The sequence below is a fragment of the Stenella coeruleoalba genome (assembly GCF_951394435.1).
Source record: "Stenella coeruleoalba genome assembly, chromosome: 15".
NCBI lineage: Eukaryota > Metazoa > Chordata > Mammalia > Artiodactyla > Delphinidae > Stenella > Stenella coeruleoalba.
This window is the reverse complement of record NC_137161.1, coordinates 42,449,764-42,474,099: the sequence shown is the minus strand read 5'-3', so window position 1 is coordinate 42,474,099 and position 24,336 is coordinate 42,449,764. Positions and strand designations below refer to the sequence as shown.

The 24,336-nt window shown below is 37.9% G+C and overlaps 1 protein-coding gene and 1 long non-coding RNA gene across 2 annotated transcripts in view; one reads left to right on the top strand and one right to left on the bottom strand.

Moving 5' to 3' along the window:
* Positions 1–286: 286 nt before the first annotated feature.
* The window catches only part of MACROD2 (mono-ADP ribosylhydrolase 2), a gene marked incomplete at its 3' end in the record, with an annotated part of 1,984,281 nt that continues 1,960,231 nt past the window's right edge, over positions 287–24,336 (bottom strand). The window contains 4 exon segments of the mRNA XM_079943661.1: positions 287–330; positions 17,128–17,133; positions 17,136–17,192; positions 20,246–20,323. Of these exon segments, the coding sequence (XP_079799787.1) occupies positions 287–330; positions 17,128–17,133; positions 17,136–17,192; positions 20,246–20,323 (185 nt within the window).
* Positions 8,912–22,984, top strand: LOC307197594. Its single transcript, XR_013831459.1, has 3 exons — positions 8,912–8,990; positions 17,475–17,552; positions 22,784–22,984. It is a non-coding gene; the product is annotated as an uncharacterized lncRNA (long non-coding RNA).

Sequence of the window (24,336 nt, the reverse complement as noted above, 5' to 3'; positions counted from 1 at the left end):
GGCAGAGTCGTGAGAGAAAAGACAGAAATGACAGGAATAGTGCCTGAAAGATGCATTCACGTGGGTCCCCCCACCAAATAAAACGTTTTTTTTTTTCCTTTTTTTCTTTCTCTTTCTGCCGGTAAACAGAACAAAATGCGGCTGGAGAAATTAGAGCAAAGGATTCCCCATCCTTCCGTGGGACTCGCCTCCCCCCCCTCCCCCACAGGGCACGCAGGTGTCTTTTTCCACCACCACCACCCCCCCCACCCCCCGGGGCCCGGGAGGCCTGCAATGCTGAGAACTGTCATTTACTTCCATTTCTTTGTTCCTTTGCTTCATCTTGTGCCCCTGCCGAAGATAAGGAGAAACCATTTGTTAGATTAAAGATATCTTCATAGGTTGAGCAAGGAATATCTTTTTCATACAGCCATTTAAATGCTTCTCACCCCTCAAATGTGCCTAGAAAGATCTTCTTTGACTATCCAAGAGCTTTGGATATCTGAGCTGTAATTGCAGGCAGGGGATAAATCACTGCTAATAAATGTACGCGACATTGACAACTTGCTTGGCTGATGGGGGTGATTAACTCAACTCTTCAAGGTATTCTTTGAGAAACCTAATCTTGAACCAATGTGTCCTCCCTTCTCAGCCCTTTCATGTGCTCCAGTTTCCAGGGCTCATCATAGAAACAATAATAATTTACATGACGCTGATTTGCAAAAGTCATTGATTGTCATCCCACCACTTTGAGATCTTATTAAGTAGGCATCTGCCGTGTTCTCCACGTGTGAAAGAACTCTAAGAAGATACCCTGCCTTAGAAGAACCTATAGGGAAATGCATAGATCTTAAGTATACTTCAAACTGTTTTGAAAAATGCATTTAACCCACATCATTCCCATTGGCCCAGAAAGGTCCCTTTTCAATTATTAACCGTACAACTGATCTGATTTCTATCACCATAAATTACATCTCTTCAAGGAAGAATTGGAGAGATGATCTCTGAGCTAACTTTCTATTCTAGTGTCCTATGAATCTTAAAAAAAAATCCTTTCAGGTGTGTGTGTGTATAGAAAAGCGATATCATGCTCATTGTAGATAATATTTAAAATACCCCAAAGTAGACAAGCAAGGATCCTGCGTAATGCCTCTATTGACAATAACTTCTGTAGTTAATATTATGGAGCATTTCCTTATATTATTTTTCCATATCTTTCATATGTATATACACAATCATACATTTTAATTTTAACAATTAAAATTGTAAACAGGAAGAACATTACAGACAACCTTAAGACATATCTAGACTATGTTCACTATCCAGATTTAATATGTGTTAATATTTTTCAAATTTCCTTGTGATCTTTATTTGACTTTAAAAAAATAAAACATTGTGGGTAATTAAAGTATTTACAGATAAATTAAAACTATTTCTCTTCCTTCCCAGAGACTACTGAATCCTGATATTAGTGTGAATCAACAACATGCATGTTTTTACACTTTTACACACATAATGTATTTCCAAATACAGACACAGTGGGAAGTATGTAGTGTCATCTTGTGTATTGTAAAATGTACGAAAATAGTAATTTGTCTTACTCTGTTTTTAACCATTCGTCAATTATTATTGTTATAAATTTATAATCAATATATATTTTGATGTTCCTTTGTGTTTACCATTTTTCTTGGCTTGCAGTTGTTTCCTGCACACTACTCTTCCTCTGGGCTCAATTTTCTTCTTACTGTTGTGCCTCCTTTAGTAGCTTTTAGAGAAAACGTATGTGAGTAGCAAGTTTTTTTCCTGAAAATGGGATATCATTTTCTTTTTTAATTAATTAAATTGTTTTGGCTGTGTTGGGTCTTTGTTTCTGTGTGAGGGCTTTCTCTAGTTGAGGCGAGCGGGGGCCACTCTTCATCGTGGTGCACGGGCCTCTCACTGTTGCAGCCTCTCTTGTTGTGGAGCACAGGCTCGAGACGTGCAGGCTCAGTAGTTGTGGCTCACGGGCCTAGTTGCTCCGCGGCATGTGGGATCTTCCCAGACCAGGGCTCGAACCTGTGTCCCCTGCATTGGCAGGCAGATTCTCAAGCACTGCGCCACCAGGAAAGCCCCTCATTTTCTTAAATGATAGTGAAACTAGTGAAGAACTCTATGTTGACAATTATTTTAATCCATGTTTTGAAGACTCAGAATTATTCCATTATCTTCTGACCTAAATTCTTGATCTTGGGAAGCTTGTTGTCTGTGCAATACCTATTTATTTATGGTTAACTCTCCTTTCCCTCTAATTGTTTTAATTTTTTTCTCATTGGTGTTCTGTAGTGCATAAGTGTGAATTTATTTTAAATATGTCCTCCTTGTAACTTATTATTCTTCTTTTAACTTAAAATTTATTACTTTCATCAATTCTTTTTAAAGGAACTCCTTTATTTTATTTATTTATTTATTCATTCCTGGCTGCGCTGTGTCTCCGTTTCTGCGCTAGGGCTTTCTCTAGTTGCGGCGAGCGGGGGCCACTCTTCATCGTGGTGAGTGGGCCTCTTACTGTCACGGCCTCTCCTGTTGTGGAGCACAGGCTCCAGACACGCAGGCTCAGTACTTGTGGCTCACGGACCCAGTTGCTCCGTGGCATGTGGGATCCTCCCACCCCAGGGCTCAAACCCACGTCCTCTACACTGGCAGGCAGACTCTCAACCACTGTGCCACCAGGGAAGCCCCTATTAATTTCATCAATTCTGATAAATCCTTGCCAGTATCTTTCAAATACTATCAACCAGCTCCTTTTAGAGCTCTTGTTGAATACAAAATTGTCTTGGTTATTCTCCTTCTATCCCTTATGTCTCCTCATGTGTCATTTACATTACTATATATTTACTTGCTTCCTCCAAATTGTTAATTTTTCATAGTTTGCTTTTTTCTTACAGTTTTATATCTACTTTTTATCTTTTGCTGTCATTTAAATGTATATATTTTATAAAATCTTCAAAACATTCTACTCTCAAGTTCTCATCATGCTAATCATCCTGTAATCTTATCCGCTAACTCTCACTCACGATGGATCATTTCCTTTTGTGTTTTGTAAGTCTTAAAATTGTAAACTCACCTTCAGAAATTTAATTCTTCTGTAGGAATTCCAAGGGATAGTTTTACATTTCCATTTGCTAACTCTCCCAGGGATAACACTGGTCTATAATCTAATATTAGATTAATTTTTCAGTTTGTGTATTAACATATGACTTTGGATGGCATAAATTTGTGTTTCAAACGCATGGTGCATATATGTTTTCTACTTAGTATGGGAGTCTTTTTCTTTCCCCATGCAGCACCCTGGGCAGGCTCAAGTCTCCTTGTTAATTTCTTGAGCTGGGTTATGACTGACTTATGTAGAGCTATCAATTTCAGCTCCTTACCTTGAGTGACCCAAGGTCCCAGGTGGGCATTAAAACCCAAGTCTCTAGCCTTAGAGCCTATCTCTGCACCAGCAACCAAACTGCAGCCCTTGGGGCTGCTGGATCTTCAGCTCACTAGATTATTGCTTTGGTGTTCAAATTCCTCTTCACTTCTGACACCTTAGCTTTCATGTCAGCTGAGCTATATGTTTTAAAATATTTTTGTTATAGTTTATCTCTCATTTCTAAGCATTTGTATTGAGAGGGGTTCTGCATTTTTTCCCCCACCTTTTCAGTCACCTATTGCTACAAAACAAGCCACTCCAAAACATAGTGGCCCCAAAACTCATGATTTATTGTTTCTAATGATTCTGTAATCTGGCTTGGGCTCAGCCTGGCAGTTCATCTGCTCCAGGTGTCATCCACTGGGGCCGGAACATCCAAAATGCCCTCTCACTTCCCAGAATCTCTCTCCATGTGGCCTTCTTCATTCTATAGCACAGCTTGAACTCCTTACAGGGTGGATGGATTCCAAGAGTACAAAAATGGAAGTTACAAGGCCTCCTAAAGCCCAACCTGGAAGCCACGCTTGGCCAGCCATGTTCCTCTAGAATCAAAAGTTCGGATTCTATAACCATCTTTACATGCCCTCAAATACTTGTTAAATTATTTTTCTATTTGCACAGTGTTCTATTGATTCATTGAACTGTTCTCCCATTGTCATTTATGATAGCCCTGATTTTTTACAATTATAAATTACACAACACTAAACATTCTTGTATTATGTCTTTGAACTCTAATTCTATTTCCACTTCATGGTATTTCTTTAATTTCCCTGGAGGTATGATGCACAGATCGAAAGGTTCTTTCTTCCTGTTGAACTACCAATAATGTCTACAAACCCAGCTGTGGAAGTATTTCTATGGGAACTGATGACATTCCTTAGGTCATACTGTTCGTTATGACAACTGTGTTCAGAAATGCACTACTGTTTAGGGAGCAGTATGGTATCATCAAAGAATTTTGTCCTGGAAGTATTTGAACTTCCATTGATCAGCTAAGTGTCCCTGTGCAAGTCACTTCTCCTTCCTGGAGGTGAGGGACTGCAGCAAAGAGGTAAGGGAGGAGCCATGATACATGGTTTTGCAATAAAGTTAAACTAATTTTGAACTTTAAGTTTTGACAACTTATTCATTTGGGTAAAGGTATGTAGATGGATTCATGTTTATCGTCAAGGAAAATATTTTGACATTGACCAAGGAAAACATTTATTTTGGTGCTGCATCTAGATATTGATCACACAGAAAAATAATAGTGTCTGTAAGAAAAAAATCTAGATAAGTCTATAGTTTGTTGGCAGCAAAAGGGCAAAAGGTAAGGCAATACTGAAGAACTTGCATTTAAATTGTTCAGGTTTAATCTCACTTCATTACTTCTTAATGTAAACTTCTCTACTGTGTCATTTCTGCAGCTTAACAGGATAATCTTAAATACATAAACAAGGTTAAAGAAATGTTTTATAAGACCATGTTTGTATAAGTTTATATTTTTCAGCCGTCCTATGCTATACATGTATTGCACAAATGCTATTATATTTAGTTTTAAATGATGTTTAAAACCGTGATAGGAAGACAGCTGCCTGCTTTCACATGTTCTCAAACTTCAGTCGGCCACAATGCTGGAGCTTGAGCAATGTGTCTGCCATGATGCTGGTGCAACATGGCCTTCTGGGAGAGTGCAGAGGCCTACTGAGAAGATGCAGGGAAGATGAAGGGAGGTGTGAATGAAAAATGGTGCCTGCCTACACTGCCACCCTGATGGTGAGCCCTGAGGAGGCTCAGGATGAGAAAGAACAGGATACAGGATACAAAAGATAATGACCTCATGCTGTGTAGCCATGCGCATTGGGAAACCCACTCATCTTAGCTAAGGCTTGCTCTGCTGGGGACACGAATAAGAACTGGCCATTCCACGATCTGAGCACTGTGGTGGTCTTATACCACTAGAGGGAAAACCTAAGACATGTAAGAGAAGCTGAAACAGCTCTGGGGCAAAACCTAGAGGAGTTCAGCTCACAAGCGGCACATTGCCCACCACACGATCATCGCTAGTGATTTTATTTTGACAAACCAACCTCTGAATGGGGAATAAAGCTTTCAAAACAAAAAGCAAAAGGAACAACAGATTATGAGCCTCCAACTAATACCCTAGCCAGGTTTATATACCTACAAAACTGCCTGATTTACCTGGGAATATCGTGCTCTGATAATGACTAAGAATGGGGCTCTTTTATTGCATATTCAGTTAAGCCTGCTTGATAAAAAAAAACACATCTTTTCAGAATTCTGACCTTAAAGAAACAAAAGCCCTTCTAGGGGTAACTTGCATTTCTCTTCCTCTGTCTTTGAAATGTAAATGTTCTACCTGTTCTTCTTTAGGCATTTGTGTGTGTGTGTGTGTGTGTGTGTGTGTGTGTGTGTGTGTGTGGTCTCTAACAACCAAAAGGTACACATATGATATACATTTGTCATCCAATTGGATAGACTGGGGTCCTGAGCCGTCTTTTTTTTTCTGGCTGTGCGAACTCTCAGGGGCTTTTTGCCATCTAAACCTTTGGTGCGTTAGCTTGTACAACGAAGGCCTTTACTTTCTTCAACTGTTTTGAAGAGTAAACTTTCTGGATCTTGGTTAGGTGGCATCTTTTGCATCTTTTCTGGGGAAGCCTCTTGTATCTTATTGGTTTGAGTCACTGTTAAGATATATCTCATTAATGGCCAGATGATGGTTCCTTTAAATTGGACTTCTGAATTGGTAAATTTTTAGAATGCTCTCATTATAAACAGCCGTTTTATTGGTACTTATTAAAAAAGAAGAAAATTAAAGGGTGGAAAATATATCTAATGGTTAGTTTAAAAAAAAAGAAAAACCAGCTTGTGAACCTTTGCTTAATTATATTGTGGGATAGACATGTTTCACTGGGGAATGCTTCCCCTGCTTGGTATTATAAGACAGGGCATATAGATCTGCCTCTCAGGAAATATTAATTAAACATACTAACGGAAACCAATAAGGCTACCTGAACTTTATAAAGTAAAAACTGAGAACTAATATTCAAGGGCTAATAATAATAAAATTAGTGATTTTGCTCTGGGTTTTAACTTGTGCACTCAGAAAGAGGGCCTTGTTGAAGGTCTTATGCAAGTTTTTAAAGGCATGATAAATTAAACCCTAAAGTCCTAGAACATAGAACTCTTAAATTTCAGTTCAATTGGCAATATTCTCACTGAAAAGCAAATTAAATAAAATATAGCTGGGCAAATCAACTTTTTAATATCATTTAGGTGACCAGTTCTTTGGGGAATTAAAAGCAACTGTCTTTGCCTTGCATTAAATCTCTACAAATCAGAAATGTAAATACAGCCCACAATGACCTGAGACTGAACCTAATTAGCTCAACCAACTAGAACTGGAAACCAAAAGCAAAAAAAGGGCAAAAGTGGCCCTTTTAAACTCCAACTGTTACTGAATGCAAGTTTGTGAACCTGGCACACAGTGAGGCCAAACAAACAAAAACATCAGAGTTTGGAGCAGAGAGGTTTATTGCAGGGCCAAGCAAGGAAAATGGGTGGCTCATGCCCAAAAACTCTGAACTCCCCAATGGTTTTTGGGGAGAAGTTTTTAATAGGCAAAACGTGGGGTGAGGGCTACAGGGTGTGTGACTTTCTTCCAATTGGTTGGTGGTGAGGTAACAGGGCGGTGCTCCAGGAATCTTGTGCTCAGCCTGAAATTACCATCTTCCACCTGGGTGGGGGCCTTAGTTCCTGCAGAAGAAACTCAAAGGTATTGTTATGTATATCCCTTGAAGGAGGAACCAGAATCCTGCTTTAATCTCTGCACTATTGTTTCTTGACTGCTCCTCCTTTGTTTCTGCATTGCCTCACTTCCCCATGAGCAGCTGTTTGAATCTGGCCTTTATAACAAAGGGAAGGGTCAAGGGAGGCTGAATGAAGCTTATTTCCTACAAACAAGAAATGGGGGACATGGAAAGGATTTGTACCCAGGAGGGCCCCACGAGTCCTGCTCAGTTTCAAAACTGCTGGGAAGGCTCTCTCAGCCTAAATCTAATTCCTAGCCTCCTTAAGGGTTTATCAAGAATAAATACAGATCTGAAAGCCTTTTCCATAAATAGTAAAGCCTTAATCATCTGAACAAGCAACTTTAATTTATTCCAGTTGTTCTTTATAAAGTAGTAAGCTTATATTGTATTCTTTAATTCATAACTAAATTTTTAAAGTGAGGCTATGACATCTCCAGTTTTGTCTGGTTATATGTCTGTGTACATGTTATACATATGAGATGTGTCTACCTCTGGAAAATATCAAAATTAAACTTATAAAAGAGCTCTATTTAATTGACTTAAAAGTAAGTGCTTACAAACTAAATATTTCTAAATATGAAAGAAACTACCCAGCATGAATTTCAGGTTCACATGATCTAGAAAGTATTCAATATTAAATTAACATGTGGTATTAAAGCTAGCTTAAGCTTGCTGGTTTATTGTACCTAGGCTTACTGAAGGTCAATGCATGTTATTTCTGTTACACAGTTTGTCAACAACAACAAAAAATTAACTTGGTATGATGAAATTCTTATAAGTAGATTAAATAAGAGTTTTTGGGTGAACTCTTTAGAAATAATTATGTTTTAGGAATGTCTACTTGAAAATAATCTCTCCAAATATCTGGTAACTTGAAACTTTAGAATTGTGCTAAATTAAGTTAAAGGATGAGAGTTTGTTGAATAGCTAGGTCATTCCCAAATAAAATAAGATACTGAAAAAAATGACTGAACCTTGGCTTCCCTTTAGAGAGTAACTAAAGGTGTTTAGAAGTATTAATAAATGTTTGATGCCACACTGGGATATTTTTATAAGAAAGCACATGTTTTTAGAAATTATTATTGGTATTTATGTTTGCCATATAGAGTGCTAATGTAGAAGACAGTTCATAATTGCTTACTTCTTAGTTTTCACTAGAAATTAAGGTTTTTAAGAGTTGAGGATTCTAAGCATGTAATTAAAGCTAATAGAAATAATAAAGGAACCATTTCAGTAGGAAAGTAAGATGTGTGTTGTGAACAAAAGAAGGTATGAAAAATGGAATTGCATTTTGTTAAGGGAAAAGAAAGTAATTTTGTCCTAGAGCTGGTTGTTTCTAGATGTGGGGAAAATTAAGGGGCAAAATAATATGCATACAGAAAGGGGTGGAAAAGGAACCCTGAGAATAGTTTTGTTCATGGTCAGGATTGGCTGAATTAATTAAGTAGATGGATGGATTTTCTTGTTAAAAGTAAGCTGGTACAAGACTGGAGTTTCACTTTCTCTCTCTGTTAAGAAAACAAAGTTTTCTTGAAGTGCTGCTTTGGTAGCAGATTGTGTGAGCTCCTGTGCCTTTAAGTGACCTGTATTTACTTTTGAAATCTTTTGTCACTTTGGTTAAGTGAACAAGCTGTCATCCTATTTGACCAAGTGTTTTAAAACTTTTGACCTCCAGCTAACTTTGAAATGCTTCAGAGGGCCCCTAAGGAATCTCAGAGAAGAATATCAAACTGATTGGGCCTATGGTAAGTTAAATTACTTGAGAAACATTGTCAAGTAATTAGAGATGAACCTTAGGTTATATTTTATGGATAAATGTCATTGGTATAGATATCCCAAAACGTATATGAAATTCCTAAAAATCTGATATGCCCTGGTATAATGTTATCAGTCATAATTCTAGTTATTATCTTAAAAATGTTGTTATGTCACAGAAATATCCGAGTTTCTTGTCAATTGCATTGTAATCATATCTTTAACCATGTCATTTTAAGTCTTGTTGTTTATAGACAATCATTGTTTTACTCTGATAATTTTATAAAATGAACTGCAAGAAAATTCATAGGAAGGATTTTTAACAAATATAAGTTTCTGATAACTTTTAGATCATACTGCTGAACTGCACAAGAAATTACAAAACTCTAATGGAAAACCTGAAGACTTCATCCAGCTCATCAGGCATTAATCTTACTATCTCTCAAATTTCTTTGCTAGTGATACACAGAATACAAAAGGAATAGTTTGACAAGTTACAATCAGTTCAGTTTGGGATACATTGAGTATGACTCTGAAACTCCAAGAAGAGTCCTAGATATAGAATTAAGTTGATTTTTTTCATACAAAATTATCTACTACAATATATTGATTGATCAATATAATGCCAACTTATAATAACACCAAATTCTCATTATATGTGGGTCATTTCTTGAGCACTCTGAACTATTACACTGACATACAGTACTTGCCCACTCCCATGACAACATTACACTAGTTTTATTTTAAAAGTCTTGTTACTGCATAAATAAGTCTCCACACCTTATCACTACCACATCTTCTTCCTCTTCAAAATTGTCTTGGCTGTTTTCGTTCTTTTTTTTTTTATACAGCAGGTTCTTATTAGTCATCAATTTCATACACATCAGTGTATACATGTCAATCCCAATTGCACAATTTGTCACACCCCCATCCCCCTGCAGCTTTCCCCCTTTGGTGTCCATACACTTGTTCTCTACATCTGTGTCTCAATTTCTGCCCTGCAAACTGGTTCATCTGTACCATTTTTCTAGGTTCCACATATATGCGTTAATATACGATATTTGTTTTTCTCTTTCTAACTTACTTCACTCTGTGTGACAGTCTCTAGGTCCATCCACGTCTCAACAAATGACCCAATTTCATTCCTTCCTATGGCTGAGTAATATTCCATTGTATATATGTACCACATCTTCTTTAACCATTCATCTGTCGATGGGCATTTAGGTTGCTTCCATGACCTGGCTATGGTAAATAGTGCTGCAATGAACATTGGGGTGCATGTGTCTTTTTGAATTATAGTTTTCTCTGGGTATATGCCTAGTAGTGGGATTGCTGGATCATATGGTAATTCTATTTTTAGTTTTTTAAGGAACCTCCATACTGTTCTCCATAGTGGCTGTATCAATTTACATTCCCACCAACAGTGCAAGAGTGTTCCCTTTCCTCCACACCCTCACCAGCATTTGTTGTTTGTAGATTCTCTGATGATGCCCATTCTAACTGGTGTGAGGTGATACCTCACTGTAGTTCTGATTTGCATTTCTCTAATAATTAGTGATGTTGAGCAGCTTTTCATGTGCTTCTTGGCCATCTGTATGTCTTCTTTGGAGAAATGTCTATTTAGGTCTTCTGCCCATTTTTGGATCAGGTTGTTTTTTTAATATTGAGCTGTATGAGCTGTTTATATATTTTGGAGATTAATCCTTTGTCTGCTGTTTCGTTTGCAAATATTTTCTCCCATTCTGAGGGTTGTCTTTTTGTCTTGTTTATGGTTTCCTTTGCTGTGCAAAAGTTTGGAAGTTTCATTAGGTCCCATTTGTTTATTTTTGTTTTTATTTCCATTACTCTACGAGATGGGTCAAAAAAGACCTTGCTGTGATTTATGTCAAAGAGTGTTCTTCCTGTGTTTTCCTCTAAGAATTTTATAGTGTCTGGTCTTACATTTAGATCTCTAATCCATTTTGAGTTTATTTTTGTGTATGGTGTTAGGGAGTGTTCTAATTTCATTCTTTTACATGTAGCTGTCCAGTTTTCCTAGCACCACTTATTGAAGAGATTGTCTTTTCTCCACTGTATATCCTTGCCTCCTTTGTCATAGATGAGTTGACCACAGGTGCATGGGTTTATCTCTGGCTTTCTATCTTGTTCCATTGATCTATGTTTCTGTTTTTGTGCCAGTACCATATTGTCTTCATTACTGTAGCTTTGTAGTATAGTCTGAAGTCAAGGAGTCTGATTCCTCCATCTCTGTTATTTTCCCTCCAGACTGCTTTGGCTATTCAGGGTCTTTTGTGTCTCCATACAAATTTTAAGATTTTTTGTTCTAGTTCCGTAAAAAATGCCATTGGTAATTTGATAGGGATTGCATTGAATCTGTAGATTGCTTTGGGTAGTATAGTCATTTTCACAATATTGATTCTTCCAATCCAAGAACATGGTATATCTCTCCATCTGTTGGTATCATCTTTAATTTCTTTCAGCAGTGTCTTAGAGTTTTCTGCATACAGGTCTTTTGTCTCCCTAGGTAGGTTTATTCCTAGGTATTTTACTGTTTTTGTTGCAATGGTAAATGGGAGTGTTTCCTTAATTTCTCTTTCAGATTCTTCATTATTAGTGTATAGGAATGCAAGAGATTTCTGTGCATTAATTTTGTATCCTGCAACTTTACCAAATTAATTGATTAGCTCTAGTAGTTTTCTGTGGCATCTTTAGGATTCTCTATGTACAGAATCATGTCATCTGCAAACAGTGACAGTTTTACTTCTTCTTTTCCAATTTGTATTCCTTTTATTTCTTTTTCTTCTCTGCTTGCCGTGGCTACGACTTCCAAAACTATGCTGAATAATAGTGGTGAGAGTGGACATCCTTGTCTTGTTCCTGATCTTAGAGGAAATGCTTTCAGTTTTTCACAATTGAGAATGATGTTTGCTGTGGGTTTGTCTTATATGGCCTTTATTATGTTGAGGTAGGTACCCTCTATGCCCACTTTCTGGAGAGTTTGTATCATAAATGGGTGTTGAATTTTGTCAAATGCTTTCTCTGCATCTATTGAGATGATCATATGGTTTTTATTCTTCAAGTTGTTAATATGGTGTATCACATTGATTTATTTGTGTATGTTGAAGAATCCTTGCGTCCCTGGGATAAATCCCACTTGATCATGCTGTATGATCCTTTCAATGTGTTGCTGGATTCTGTTTGCTAGTATTTTGTTGAGGATTTTTGCATCTATATTCATCAGTGATATTGGTCTGTAATTTTTTTTTGTAGTATCTATGTCTGGTTTTGGTATCAGAGTGATGGTGGCCTCATAGAATGAGTTTGGGAGTGTTCCTTCCTCTGCAATTTTTTGGAAGAGTTAAGAAGGATGGGTGTTAGCTCTTCTCTAAATGTTTGATAGAATTCACCTGTGAAGCCATCTGGTCCTGGACTTTTGTTCCTTGGAACCTTTTTAATCCCAGTTTCAATTTCATTACTTGTGATTGGTCTGTTCATATTTTCTGTTTCTTGCTGGTTCAGTCTTGGAAGGTTATACCTTTCTAAGAATTTGTCCATTTCTTCCAGGTTGTCCATTTTATTGGCATAGAGTTGCTTGTAGTAGTCTCTCAGGATGCTTTGTATTTCTGCAGTAACTTCTCCTTTTCCATTTCTAATTTTATTGATTTCTCTCCCGCTTTTTCTTGATGAGTCTGGCTAATGGTTTATAAATTTTGTTTATCTTCTCAAAGAACCAGATTTTAGTTTTATTGATCTTTGCTATTGTTTCTATTTCATTTATTTCTGCTCTGATCTTTATGATTTTTTTCCTTCTGCTAACTTTGGGTTTTGTTTGTTCTTTTTCTAGCTCCTTTAGGTGTAAGGTTAGATTGTTTGAGATTTTTCCTGTTTCTTGAGGTAGGCTTGTATAGCTATAAACTTCCCTCTTAGAACTGCTTTTGCTGCATCCCATGGGTTTTGGATTGTCATGTTTTCATTGTCATTTGTCTCTGTATTTTTTTATTTCCTCTTTTTTTTAGTGATCTCTTGGTTATTTAGTAACGTATTGTTCAGCCTCCATTTGTTTGTGCTTTTTACGTTTTTTTTCCCTGTAATTCATTTCTAATCTCATAGTGTTGTGGCCAGAAAAGATGCTTGATATGATTTCAATTTTCTTAAATATACTGAGGCTTGATTTGTGACCCAAGATGTGATCTATCCTGGAGAATGTTCCATGCACACTTGAGAAGAAAGTGTAATCTGCTGTTTTTGGATGGAATGTCCTATAAATATCAATTGAATCTATCTGGTCTATTGTGTCATTTAAAGCTTCTGTTTCCTTATTTATTTTCATTTTGGATGATCTGTCCATAGGTGTAAGTGAGGTGTTAAAGTCCCCCACTCTTATTGTGTTACTGCTGATTTCCTCTTTTATAGCTGTTAGCAGTTGCCTTATGTATTGAGGTGCTCCTATGTTGGGTGCATATATATTTATAATTGTTATATCTTCTTTGTGGATTGATCTCATCATTATATAGTGTCCTTCCTTGTCTCTTGTAACATTCTTTATTTTAAAGTCTATTTTATCTGATATGAGTATTGCTACTCCAGTTTTCTTTTGATTTCCATTGGCATGGAATATCTTTTTCCATCCTCTCACTTTCAGTCTGTATGTATCCCTAGGTCTGAAGTGGGTCTCTTGTAGGCAGCATATATATGGGTCTTGTGTTTATATCCATTCAGCAAGCCTGTGTCTTTTGGTTGGAGCATTTAATCCATTAACGTTTAAGGTAATTATCAATATGTATGTTCCTATTAACATTTTCTTAATTGTTTTAGGTTTGTTTTTGTAGGTCCTTTTCTTCTCTTGTTTTTCCCACTCAGAAAAGTTCCTTTAGCATTTGTTGTAGAGCTGGTTTGGTGGTGCTGAATTCTCTTAGCTTTTGCTTGTCTGTACAGCTTTTGCTTTCTCCATCGAATCTGAATGAGATCCTTGCTGGGTAGAGTAATCTTGCTTGTAGGTTCTACCCTTTCATCACTTTAAATATATCGTGCCACTCCCTTCTGGCTTGTAGAGTTTCTGCTGAGAAATCAGCTGTTAACCTTGTGGGAGTTCCCTTGTATGTTATTTGTCGTTTTTCCCTTGCTGCTCTCAATAATTTTTCTTTGTCTTTAATTTTTGCCCGTTTGATTACTATATGTCTCAGTGTGTTTCTTCTTGGTTTTATCCTGTATGGGACTCTCATGGCTATTTCCTTTCCCACGTTAGGGAAGTTTTTGAATATAATCTTTGCAAATATTTTCTCGGTTCCTTTCTCGCTCTCTTCTCCTTCTGGGACCGCTATAATGCGAATGTTGTTGCGTTTAATGTTGTCCCAGAGGTCTCTTAGGCTGTCTCATTTCTTTTCATTCTTTTCTTCTTTATTCTGTTCCACAGCAGTGAATTCCACCATTCTGTCTTCCAGGTCACTTATCCGTTCTTCTGCCTCAGTTATTCTGCTACTGATTCCTTGTAGTGTAGTTTTCATTTCAGTTATTGTATTGTTCATCTCTGTTTGTCCTTTAATTCTTCTAGGTCTTTGTTAAACATTTCTTGCATCTCTAGCTTTGCCTCCATTGTTTTTCTGAGGTCCTGGATCATCTTCACTATCATTATTCTGAATTCTTCTACTGGAAGGTTGCCTATCTCCACTTCATTTCATTGTTTTTCTGGGGTTCTATCTTGTTCCTTCATCTGGTATATAGCCCTCTGCCTTTTCATCTTGTCTATCTTTCTGTAAATGTGGTTTTTGTTCCACATGCTGCAGGATTGTAGTTCTTCTTGCTTCTGCTTTCTGCCCTCTGGTGGATGAGGCTAAGAGGCTTGTGCAAGTTTTCTGATGGGAGGGACTGGTGGTGGGCAGAGCTCAGTAAAACTTTAATCCACTTGTCTGCTGATGGGTGGGGCTGGGTTCCCTCCCTGTTGGTTGTTTGGCCTGAGGCAACGCAACACTTGAACCTACCTGGGCTCTTTGGTGGGGCTAATGACAGACTCTGGGAGGGTTCATGCCAAGGAGTACTTCCCAGAACTTCTGCTGCCAGTGTCTTTTCCCCACAGTGAGCCACAGCCACCCCCTGCCTCTGCAGGAGACCCTCCAACACTAGCAGATAGGTCTGGTTCAATCTCCTATGGGGTTACTGCTCCTTCCACTGGGTCCTGATGCACACGCTACTTTGTGTGTGCCCTCCAAGAGTGGAGTCTCTGTTTCCCCCAGTCCTGTCAAAGTCCCGCAATCAAATCCCGCTAGCCTTCAAAGTCTGATTCTCTAGGAATTCCTCCTCCTGTTGCCAGACCCCCAGGTTGGGAAGCCTGACACAGGGCTCAGAACCTTCACTCCAGTGGGTGGACTTCTGGTATAAGTGTTCTCCAGTCTGTGAGTCATCCACCCAGCAGTTATGGGATTTGATTTTACTGTGATTGTGCCTCTCCCACCGTCTCATTGTGGCTTCTCCTTTGTCTTTGGATGTGGGGTATCTTTTTTGGTGAGTTCCAGTGTCTTCCTGTCAATGATTGTCCAGCAGCTAGTTGTGATTCTGGTGTTCTCGCAAGAGGGAGTGAGAGCACGTCCTTCTACTCCACCATCTTGGCTCAGGACCTCATCAGGAATTAATTAACTGATAAATATAATTTATAATTTTATCACTTTCTGAAATATACTTCTAAGTTTTTTTTCCAGAAAAAAATCTTTTCTCTTCTGCTATGACCTACATGTTGATAAAGTATACCTTTGTAGACAAAGATGAAACATTTATCTTTTTCTCTTTACCTGATCCTTCTAGTATTTGGCTTCTCCAGCTAGCTCTCCTGTGGACTTGATGGTTTATTGCAACCAGATTACTACTAGTTATACTAATCATAATAATTTGTGTTTTTTTGCTTCCAAATGCTGGTCCAATTTATGACCATGGAGAAGCACTGTGAATGAAAAATATTGCCTGTCATATTCTGTCGCTCCATGGTAAGTCGTCAGCCACCCCTAATGGTGCACCCCCAGGGGACTCAGGATGGGAAAGAACAGGATATTGGCCCCAGATAGCTAAGCTGCACATCAAAGGAATGATTCCAAAGAGCCCAGATTCTTGCATCTTCCCATAAGTAGAAAAGGGCTAAATTCATTAACTTGAGATAGCTGGTTTTCTTTAATTAACAGTAATCTTTTCATGTTCCAACTACCTGGTCTTGGTTGTAAAACTCCTATAGTTCCTGCTTCCCCCCTTACCTCTTCAGAGCAGTCCTGACGAGCTATCCTAGGCTTGAAGTCCTCAGAAGGTCCACCAAATAAAACATAATTCTCAACTTTTAGGTTGTGCTTTTTTTTTTTTCAGTCGACAGAGGCAACCGTATCAACATATTTGTGTCTTGCCCTGGATGATGCACAATTCGTTTATCCCATAGTTTGTTTTTCACAGCTTAGTATTTTAAGCTAGGAATCAGAATAGCTAGGCTGGCTTCTTTTCTTTAATTCTTCTCTCCAGCCCTCAAGATACAAAAAAGTGTTACAGGTTGGTCTGGAAAAACTCGTAATCATCATCTGACCCCATTTATGTTCCCGTGGAATTCCGTGAGGCTCCTTCAACTCAACAAACCTTTGTGTAGAGGTGCAGGTCCACAGGTAGTGGTGTGAGAGGACGGGACATAAGGCGGGCTTCTATCAGCCCAAATACACTCAAATTCCTTTCACATTCTCCAGGGCAAAGTTTAGTGTTAGGCTTCAAAACAGATATACTAAACAACTCAGCAGGTAACTTCTGGAAAAGCAATGCTTCAGAATCAGCTTGGGGTTGCTGAAATAATTTGATCACTCCAGGAAGCCAGGAGGTGAGATGCATGGAAAATTTTTTTTCTTGTTATCAAAGCTCAGAAAACCAGGGTATTGCATGATCTGGATATGCTGTAGCTTATCTTTTTCCTTTAAAGATGGTAAGTTTCTTACAATATGTTATTTGGTATAAATATTTTAAAAGTTTAGTCTGAAGCTAAACTTTTAAACGTTTAAAAGTTCTATCCATGGGACTGGATAGAACTGAGGGGAATCCAACATGCCTCTTACAAACAGTTTCTATGGCTGGCCCATTTAATCAATTGAAAATCTTGTAACAGAGGCAACTTACCTATTAATCTTCTTGCTGACTCTCTGTTGGGTCATTTACACTGTCAACCTGATTATTCATTTCAACTGGAACCAGAAAGGAAAACAAAAAGGTTAAAGATTTGTTAAACCCAAATCTCTTAAACATATTAAAATGGCCTGTGAATTGTTACATTCTTGATTTCCTAGCTTATACTTCTTTCAGTTTGTTTTCATTCATTCAAGATTTGGGGGCCACTCTTATAGATTTTTACTGGTGGGGGAATGGGGAAGGCAGAGTTGCTTCTTTACTAAACTGTAGGAGCTGAGTTGTCATTTCATACCAGAGTTTTGGGTTGATATTTTGTGTGTATTTATTACCATCCTTAGGTAAATTCAAAGGCCTTAATAGATGTCTATGAAAATAAAGAGGAAACAAAGCAAACCAGATCATCGACGTGCAGAGAGGTAAGCAGCTTCCTCTAAAACAGCAATGCCAGTAGGCCTGCTTGGTTTGCCAGGTCTTCAATTTTGAAATTCAGAACTGACACTGTAAACTTGCCAGTGGGTGCACTGGCAGTGGACACCATGAAACAGAAAAGCAAAACAACTAACCAGATCGCACAGCAATGATAAAACGTGTGCTTTTACTCTACTGTGTGTTCTATGTAAGCATTTGCATACAAATAGCACACAGAATTCATTACTACCATTGTCCAGGAGCCCAGAGCAGGCATAGCAGACACTGGAAATTCTCAAGGGTCAGTAGGTTTAATTAGATTGGTATTTTTAAAGCATCAAAGCCCATATTATAAACTGCAAGACTTATACAGATGAACAATGGCTAGGCCAAACATAACAATAGAATTCTGACTTCAAACCTTTGGAGCAAGCAGCTCAGAATGGTCAGGACTTGGTCAGTGACTGCCAGCTTCCCTGTATTTTACTCCATGCTCCCAACACAGGACCAGCCAGGGAAAGCCAAATATGTTCCCAAACCAATCAGCCACTTCTAGTTAGCCCAAGTGCAGCTTCCCCTTACCAGCAACCTCCAATCAAGGATGCCTGAAGTCTTCCCTCTTGTTAGAAGTTCCCCACTTCCCTCCCTGCCTTTGAGCTGGCCAAACACAAGTGATGATGGCTGCGTGGCACCCATGCTTTGGTAGCTCTGAATAAGTAACCTCTGTTTGTTCTCATTTGGATAGTCTTCATTTGTTGGAACAAAAGCAACAATCCAAATCTATTTTACTTTTTTTTTTTTTTTTGCGGTACGCGGGCCTCTCACTGTTGTGGCCTCTCCCGTTGCGGAGCACAGGCTCCAGATGCGCAGGCTCAGCGGCCATGGCTCACGGGCCCAGCCGCTCCGCGGCATGTGGGATCTTCGCGGACCGGGGCATGAACCCGTGTCCCCTGCATCAGCAGGCAGACTCTCAACCACTGCACCACCAGGAAAGCCCGAAATCTCTTTTACTTTAATCAAGTTTTCATGTTCAAGAAAAACAGTGGCAGGTGCTGGATCTCACATTCCAAAGAGACTTGAAAGAGGGAATGACATTGGATGGCAGCCCACCCAACTCTCTCTCAAGGAGGTCTCTTTGTTCCTCCTGCAAACTAGCCTTGGTTTCTAATGATGTGTGAGCCCATTCTTTACCCCAGGTATAAACTGGCCAATTACAGGAAGTGTACCTCTAAAAAAAAGAATAATGTATGCACTTTCTATCCTGGTCTACAAAAATATGGGTGAGTATTCCTTTTCTGTTCCTTCCTCCAACCCAAGGGTCCCTAGTTCCAAAACCTAGTAAGTGTTAGTATGAAAAGCATTTCATGATCAAATAAGTTTGGGAAAAGCAATGTTAAATGATGTTAAGAAGTTTCTTTACAGCTGAGACTTTGGAGAGCCTGGAATGTGCATGGCAAATCTCCAAGATTTCCCACATTTATCTCCCTTTTATTCATTGAGCATTGCATGGACCTCGTATTCTTTGGAACATGCTTTGCAGAGAACTAGTTAAGAACCGTGCCTATAGTGTCACAACAAGGCTGGGGAAGGTTTCATTCAACCGAGCATCACCAACATGGGGTGGCTTTTAATGGAATGAATCTGGGGTTTGACAATATTATTCCCCTAGATAAAGCATGCCCAGGGGTTTAAAAAAAAAATCAGTTTTTTTGGGTGTATGATAGGCTTAAAGATGTATTGTAGAACATGGGGAATATAGCCAATATTTTGTAATAACTGTAAATGGAAAGTGACCTTTAAAAAATTGTATAAATTTTTTAAAAAAATTTAAAAAGAAGTACTTAATTAAAAAATCAGTTGGTACAGAAGGGCTTATAATTAAGGGAGGCAATTAGGTGAGGGCAAGCCTTGTAGCAGGGTGGAATGCATGGTATAGGAAACATATGTAACTTCTACCAGTGGCTGAAATTTTCCCAAGATCATTATCAACTCAAAGTAATTGGCTTTGTTTGTTTTCCTGGCTAAAATAACCCAAACAACAATATATATATATAAACAGTTGATCACTGAGCAATAATTCTGGTTCTCTTAAGCTCTGTGGGCAAGTGGAATTAAATATTTAGAAATCATGTGTGCTCAAATAGTTGTTTTTCTAAATGATGATATTTCAAAGGGTTTCCAGTATCATTGTGCAGGGGCAAGGCTATAATATTCCTGAGGCTCACAATTTCTAGATGCCTTCAAAGTAAGATGTGACTAAAAAAAGGTTTTTGTAAATTTATTTATAAAGTACTTTTAAAGACTCACTGTGTTTTTGGCCAAGCCATCTGATGTGTGATACAGTGAGGTGAAGTGATGAGGGTCCAAGAATAACCTTAGCCCAAACTCAAGCCAGGGCTCCTCTGAATGCTGAGTGTTTGCTGAGTGTTTCCATAAGGTTCGCCCGCTAGACTTCAGTTTAGCCTTGGAATGACCCACTGTTTCCTTGGTGTTGGGAAGTAAGATTCAACTGAGGCACATGCTGTTTTTTTCAAAAGGCTGCCAATTTTGTTAGTTCCCAGTAGAAAATGGTTTTTGAACTTTACCTTGTTCAAACTGAATACGTTGACTCATAGAATAGACAGCTCTCTTAATCCTAGATTACACAGAGAAAATGTGCCAGATTTGTAGTTTGTGTGACTCAAATAGCTCAGAAACTTACCATCAGGACTTGTAGAATTTTCTGTGTCACCAGAGCCTTCGCTTTTCACAGGAACTCTAGGTGTGTCCTCGCCTTGCGCTGAAAAAGAAGATAGTCCTTGATTAATAGAGAATTAGAACAGCCTGACTGCCAATTGTTCTGTCACCCTCCATTGCCCTCTTAAGTTTAAAAATACTCCTGGGATTGAACTTCTTTTGCAGAAAAGCTTAAAGGAGCAAGTAGTAGGTTGAGTTGCTTGAATACTTTAGTGCTGTCATATTCTAAATTCTCTCTAATTTGTGAGATAATCACATACATACATGCACAATGTCTCAAATTAGAAAGCTGGTAGCATGAAAGCGGCAAAACTTGGTTTAATCAGAACAACCCACAATTTGAATTTGGGGAAATTTGTGTGTGAGTTTATGTAGCTTAAACTTGGAAGAGAATGAAAAAAGAAAACCTGTTTTGCCTCAGGCATGCCTGAAAGCTGAAAGATTCATTCTCCTGGCAGTGAAGTTTAAACACAAATGAATGGCTCAGTTGCTCCCCTAGAAGACCTCAGATGCCGCCATTTTGGATCGTTGAGAATCCCATCTTTAGTTAATTTCTGTTGTAATTGTTCTCTATTTACAGTTTCATAAGGCTTGTCATCACTTGCTGTGGCTGAAGCTATATAACATGCCTAAATGTAGTTGTAAGGAGACTGTTTTTCTTGATCCAATATTTGTACATATAGAAAAAATGATCACTATAATCTAGTTAACATCCATATTTCTTATTGTGAGAAAATTTACAGATAGTCAAAAGGACAATAATCTCTTACTTCTTAGTTAAATATCTATTATGTTTTCACAGCTTGAAGAGCCAGGGCATTTGAAAATACAAAGATAGAAAGTACTAGACGAGTCCATAACTTAAACAAAAGATTAAATTCAGTTTCATTACATGAATGCCTATTGAGTCCAGAGTAGGTTCAATTTGACCTCTCTGTTAGGGTGAAGCAAGGCTAGGAAAGATCCAGTGTATAATCTCTTCAAAGAAAGATACCTTTAACTTGTACTCTTGGTAATGATTTACTGAAGCTGAGAATCAAGAAGTAAGGTGACTAATCTTTGAGCCTGGGTGGATGGAAGGTCAGTACTTGACAATATATAAAACAAACAAAGTGAAGGGAGGTGAAGAGGGTCATTTAAGTGGAGATGCCAAACAAGTTTTGCATCTAATGCTGAGGAAGACAACTGAGAATTAGACATGTGGGAATTTGGGAGATGTCCATGTAGAATAATGTTATATTGTTGATGACATGACAGTGGATGAGAAAAGTCAGGAAGGGGATAACATAAGGAAACATGACTCGTGGATACCCAAGTCCTACAAGAACAACATGAAAGTGACTGTGCCCATGAGTTCTTTTAGGTTGGGAAAACGAAAACAAAACTTGAAACTTCCAGCTGGACTTAACCATGTCATATCTTTTGTCACTCTGTCAATTCTAGAAAATAGACCATTTTCCAATTGCTCATCAACACGTTCCTTACAGACACAATTACAGAAGAAACAACTACTGATGGAGTTGTCTAAGCTTGGGAGCAGGAAGTTAGTATGCCTCAAAACAGAAGTAGTTAGAAAAAATGGAACTATTTGACTTTATATAAACACAAACTTATGGGTGGAAAAGCTACCATAAGAAGTGTTTAAAAAAAGAAATATTACCAGTTGAGGAAAATTATTTATACCTTTTTTCATAGACAAAGGGTAATATCTTTGATATATAAAGTACTTCTAAACATAAACAAGATTGACAATTGGATAGAAAATTGAGCAAGAAATCTAACAGAAAGTTAATTAAAAAATAAGAATGGCCTGTAGTTGTGTGAAAATGTGATTCACTTTGCTACTAACGAAAAAAAATGCAAGTTAAGATTACACTGAGAGAGAGGGCTTCTCTGGTGGTGCAGCGTTTAAGAAGCTGCCTGCTAATGCAGGGGACACAGGTTCAAGCCCTGGTCTGGGAAGATCCCACATGCCACGGAGCAACTAAGCCCGTGTGCCACAACTACTGAGCCTGCGCTCTAGAGTCCACAAGCCACTACTAAAGCCTGCACGCCTAGAGCCCGTGCTCCACAACAAAAGAAGCCAGTGCAATGAGAAGCCTGCACACCACAACTAGAGAAGGGGATTTCTGCCTAAAGTAGACTATCATACTGTAGAATAACACTCCCACCAAGAACAGCTAGAAACATTGAACAGATTATTTGAGGAAATTAAGGCACTAGAGAGCCATTAATGCAGCAGAAGCTGGAGGAGGTGAAAAATGGTGAACCTGACATTCCACATACAAAGAAGTTTAACAGAGCCTTCAGATGTTTTTTAATGAGATTTGGGGGGAGAGAGGAAAAACTTACAGGTCAGGGCCCACCAAAGAAGAGGTGCGCTGATAAGTACCTTGAGTTTTCTGTGGGTTATACTTGGGGGGCAATGAACTTGAAATAGACCAGTTCTTAAAAAAAATTGAAGGCCTACTTTTAATCAATTTAATCTCTGATTCGATTTCAGTGCTCTACTCAATCCTACCAGCCTTTCAGAAACAAAAATAAATCCTCTCTGGAAGAAGATAAGGCCACCCAGAGGCTCAAGTTATCTCTACAATTTTTCACACATAGTGTCTAGCATTCAATAAAAAATTACCGGTCATTCCTGAGGAACAAGAATGGATCACTGAAAACCAAGACAATAAGACAATATATAGAGACATGTTAGAGATCTATTTGTAGATACAACTTTAAAATATGGTTACTGTGTTTAAGAATTGGGTGACAAGAGGGAGAATTCCCATGGCAAAGAAGTTAACTGGACTAGACGCTAAAAAAAAGTCAGATGTAAATTCTAGAACTGAAAATTATATAATGAAGTTTAGAATTCAATAGGTGGATTTGGTGGCAATTAGACACAGCTGAAGAAGGAATTTACAAACTGAAAGCTAAGTTAGAAAATATAAAGATAAAATACAGATGAAAAGACATATGAGATAGGGTGTATCCTATAAGTAATGGGGCAAAAGCAATATTTTAAAAGATAATGGCTGATAATTTCCCAAACTGAATGGAAAATATCAAGCTATTGCTTTAAGAGTATTATGATACCCAAGCAAAATTAATGCAATGCAAATCTTATTCAGGCCAATCAGTGTAAACTTGCAGAAAATCAAGGTTAAAGAAAAAATATATATTTAGGAGTAAAGACCCATTAACTTCAAAATAGCAACAATAGGAATTATAGATGACATCTCAATAAAAATCATGGAATCCAGAGACAATGTAATGATATCTTCAAAGCACTTAAAGAAAATATCACTAACGTAAAATTTCATACCTAGCAAAATCTTCTTTCAAACTTCCAATTTGAAATAAAAAAATTTCAGGGAAAAAACAGAATTTGTTCAGGGGGAAAAACAGTAGACCTACACTGAAGGATTTTCACTATATGAAAATATAAATACCAGGTAGCTTATAGAACTAAATTTGAAAGGTAACATGGAAAAAGACCTTTATATCATGAGGCAAAAATTTCTTACACAGTTACAAAGCACTGACCATTAGGCAAAAGACTAATAATATGGAAAACATTTAAATTAGCATCATTATTTTATCGAAACACACCATTAAGAGAGTGCAAAGTAAACCAGAGTAGAAGATATTTGCCATTTGTGTGTGTGTACATATATATATATATATATATGTATATATACACACAAACACACATATATATAATATGTATCTCACTTACAAAGGACTCTTGTACTAATACATAAAGAAAACAATATAACATAGAAAAGACAAGGAACCCAACAGAAAATGGGCAAGACACAGACATGTCATAAAAGAGAATATCCTGGCTGGTCACTTAATTTCTTCAATGACTTTTACCAAATCTCACAGTATTTAAAAGCCTCAGCTTTTTCACTATAAAAATAACTATAAAATGTTCTAACTCCTTGGACACCATCAGAACTTATTAAAATACAACATAATTGTTATATTTCATAAGATGATTACTATGGAAGGAAAGTTAATTGACCTAACACGATTTAATCAGTACTTCTTTGACTT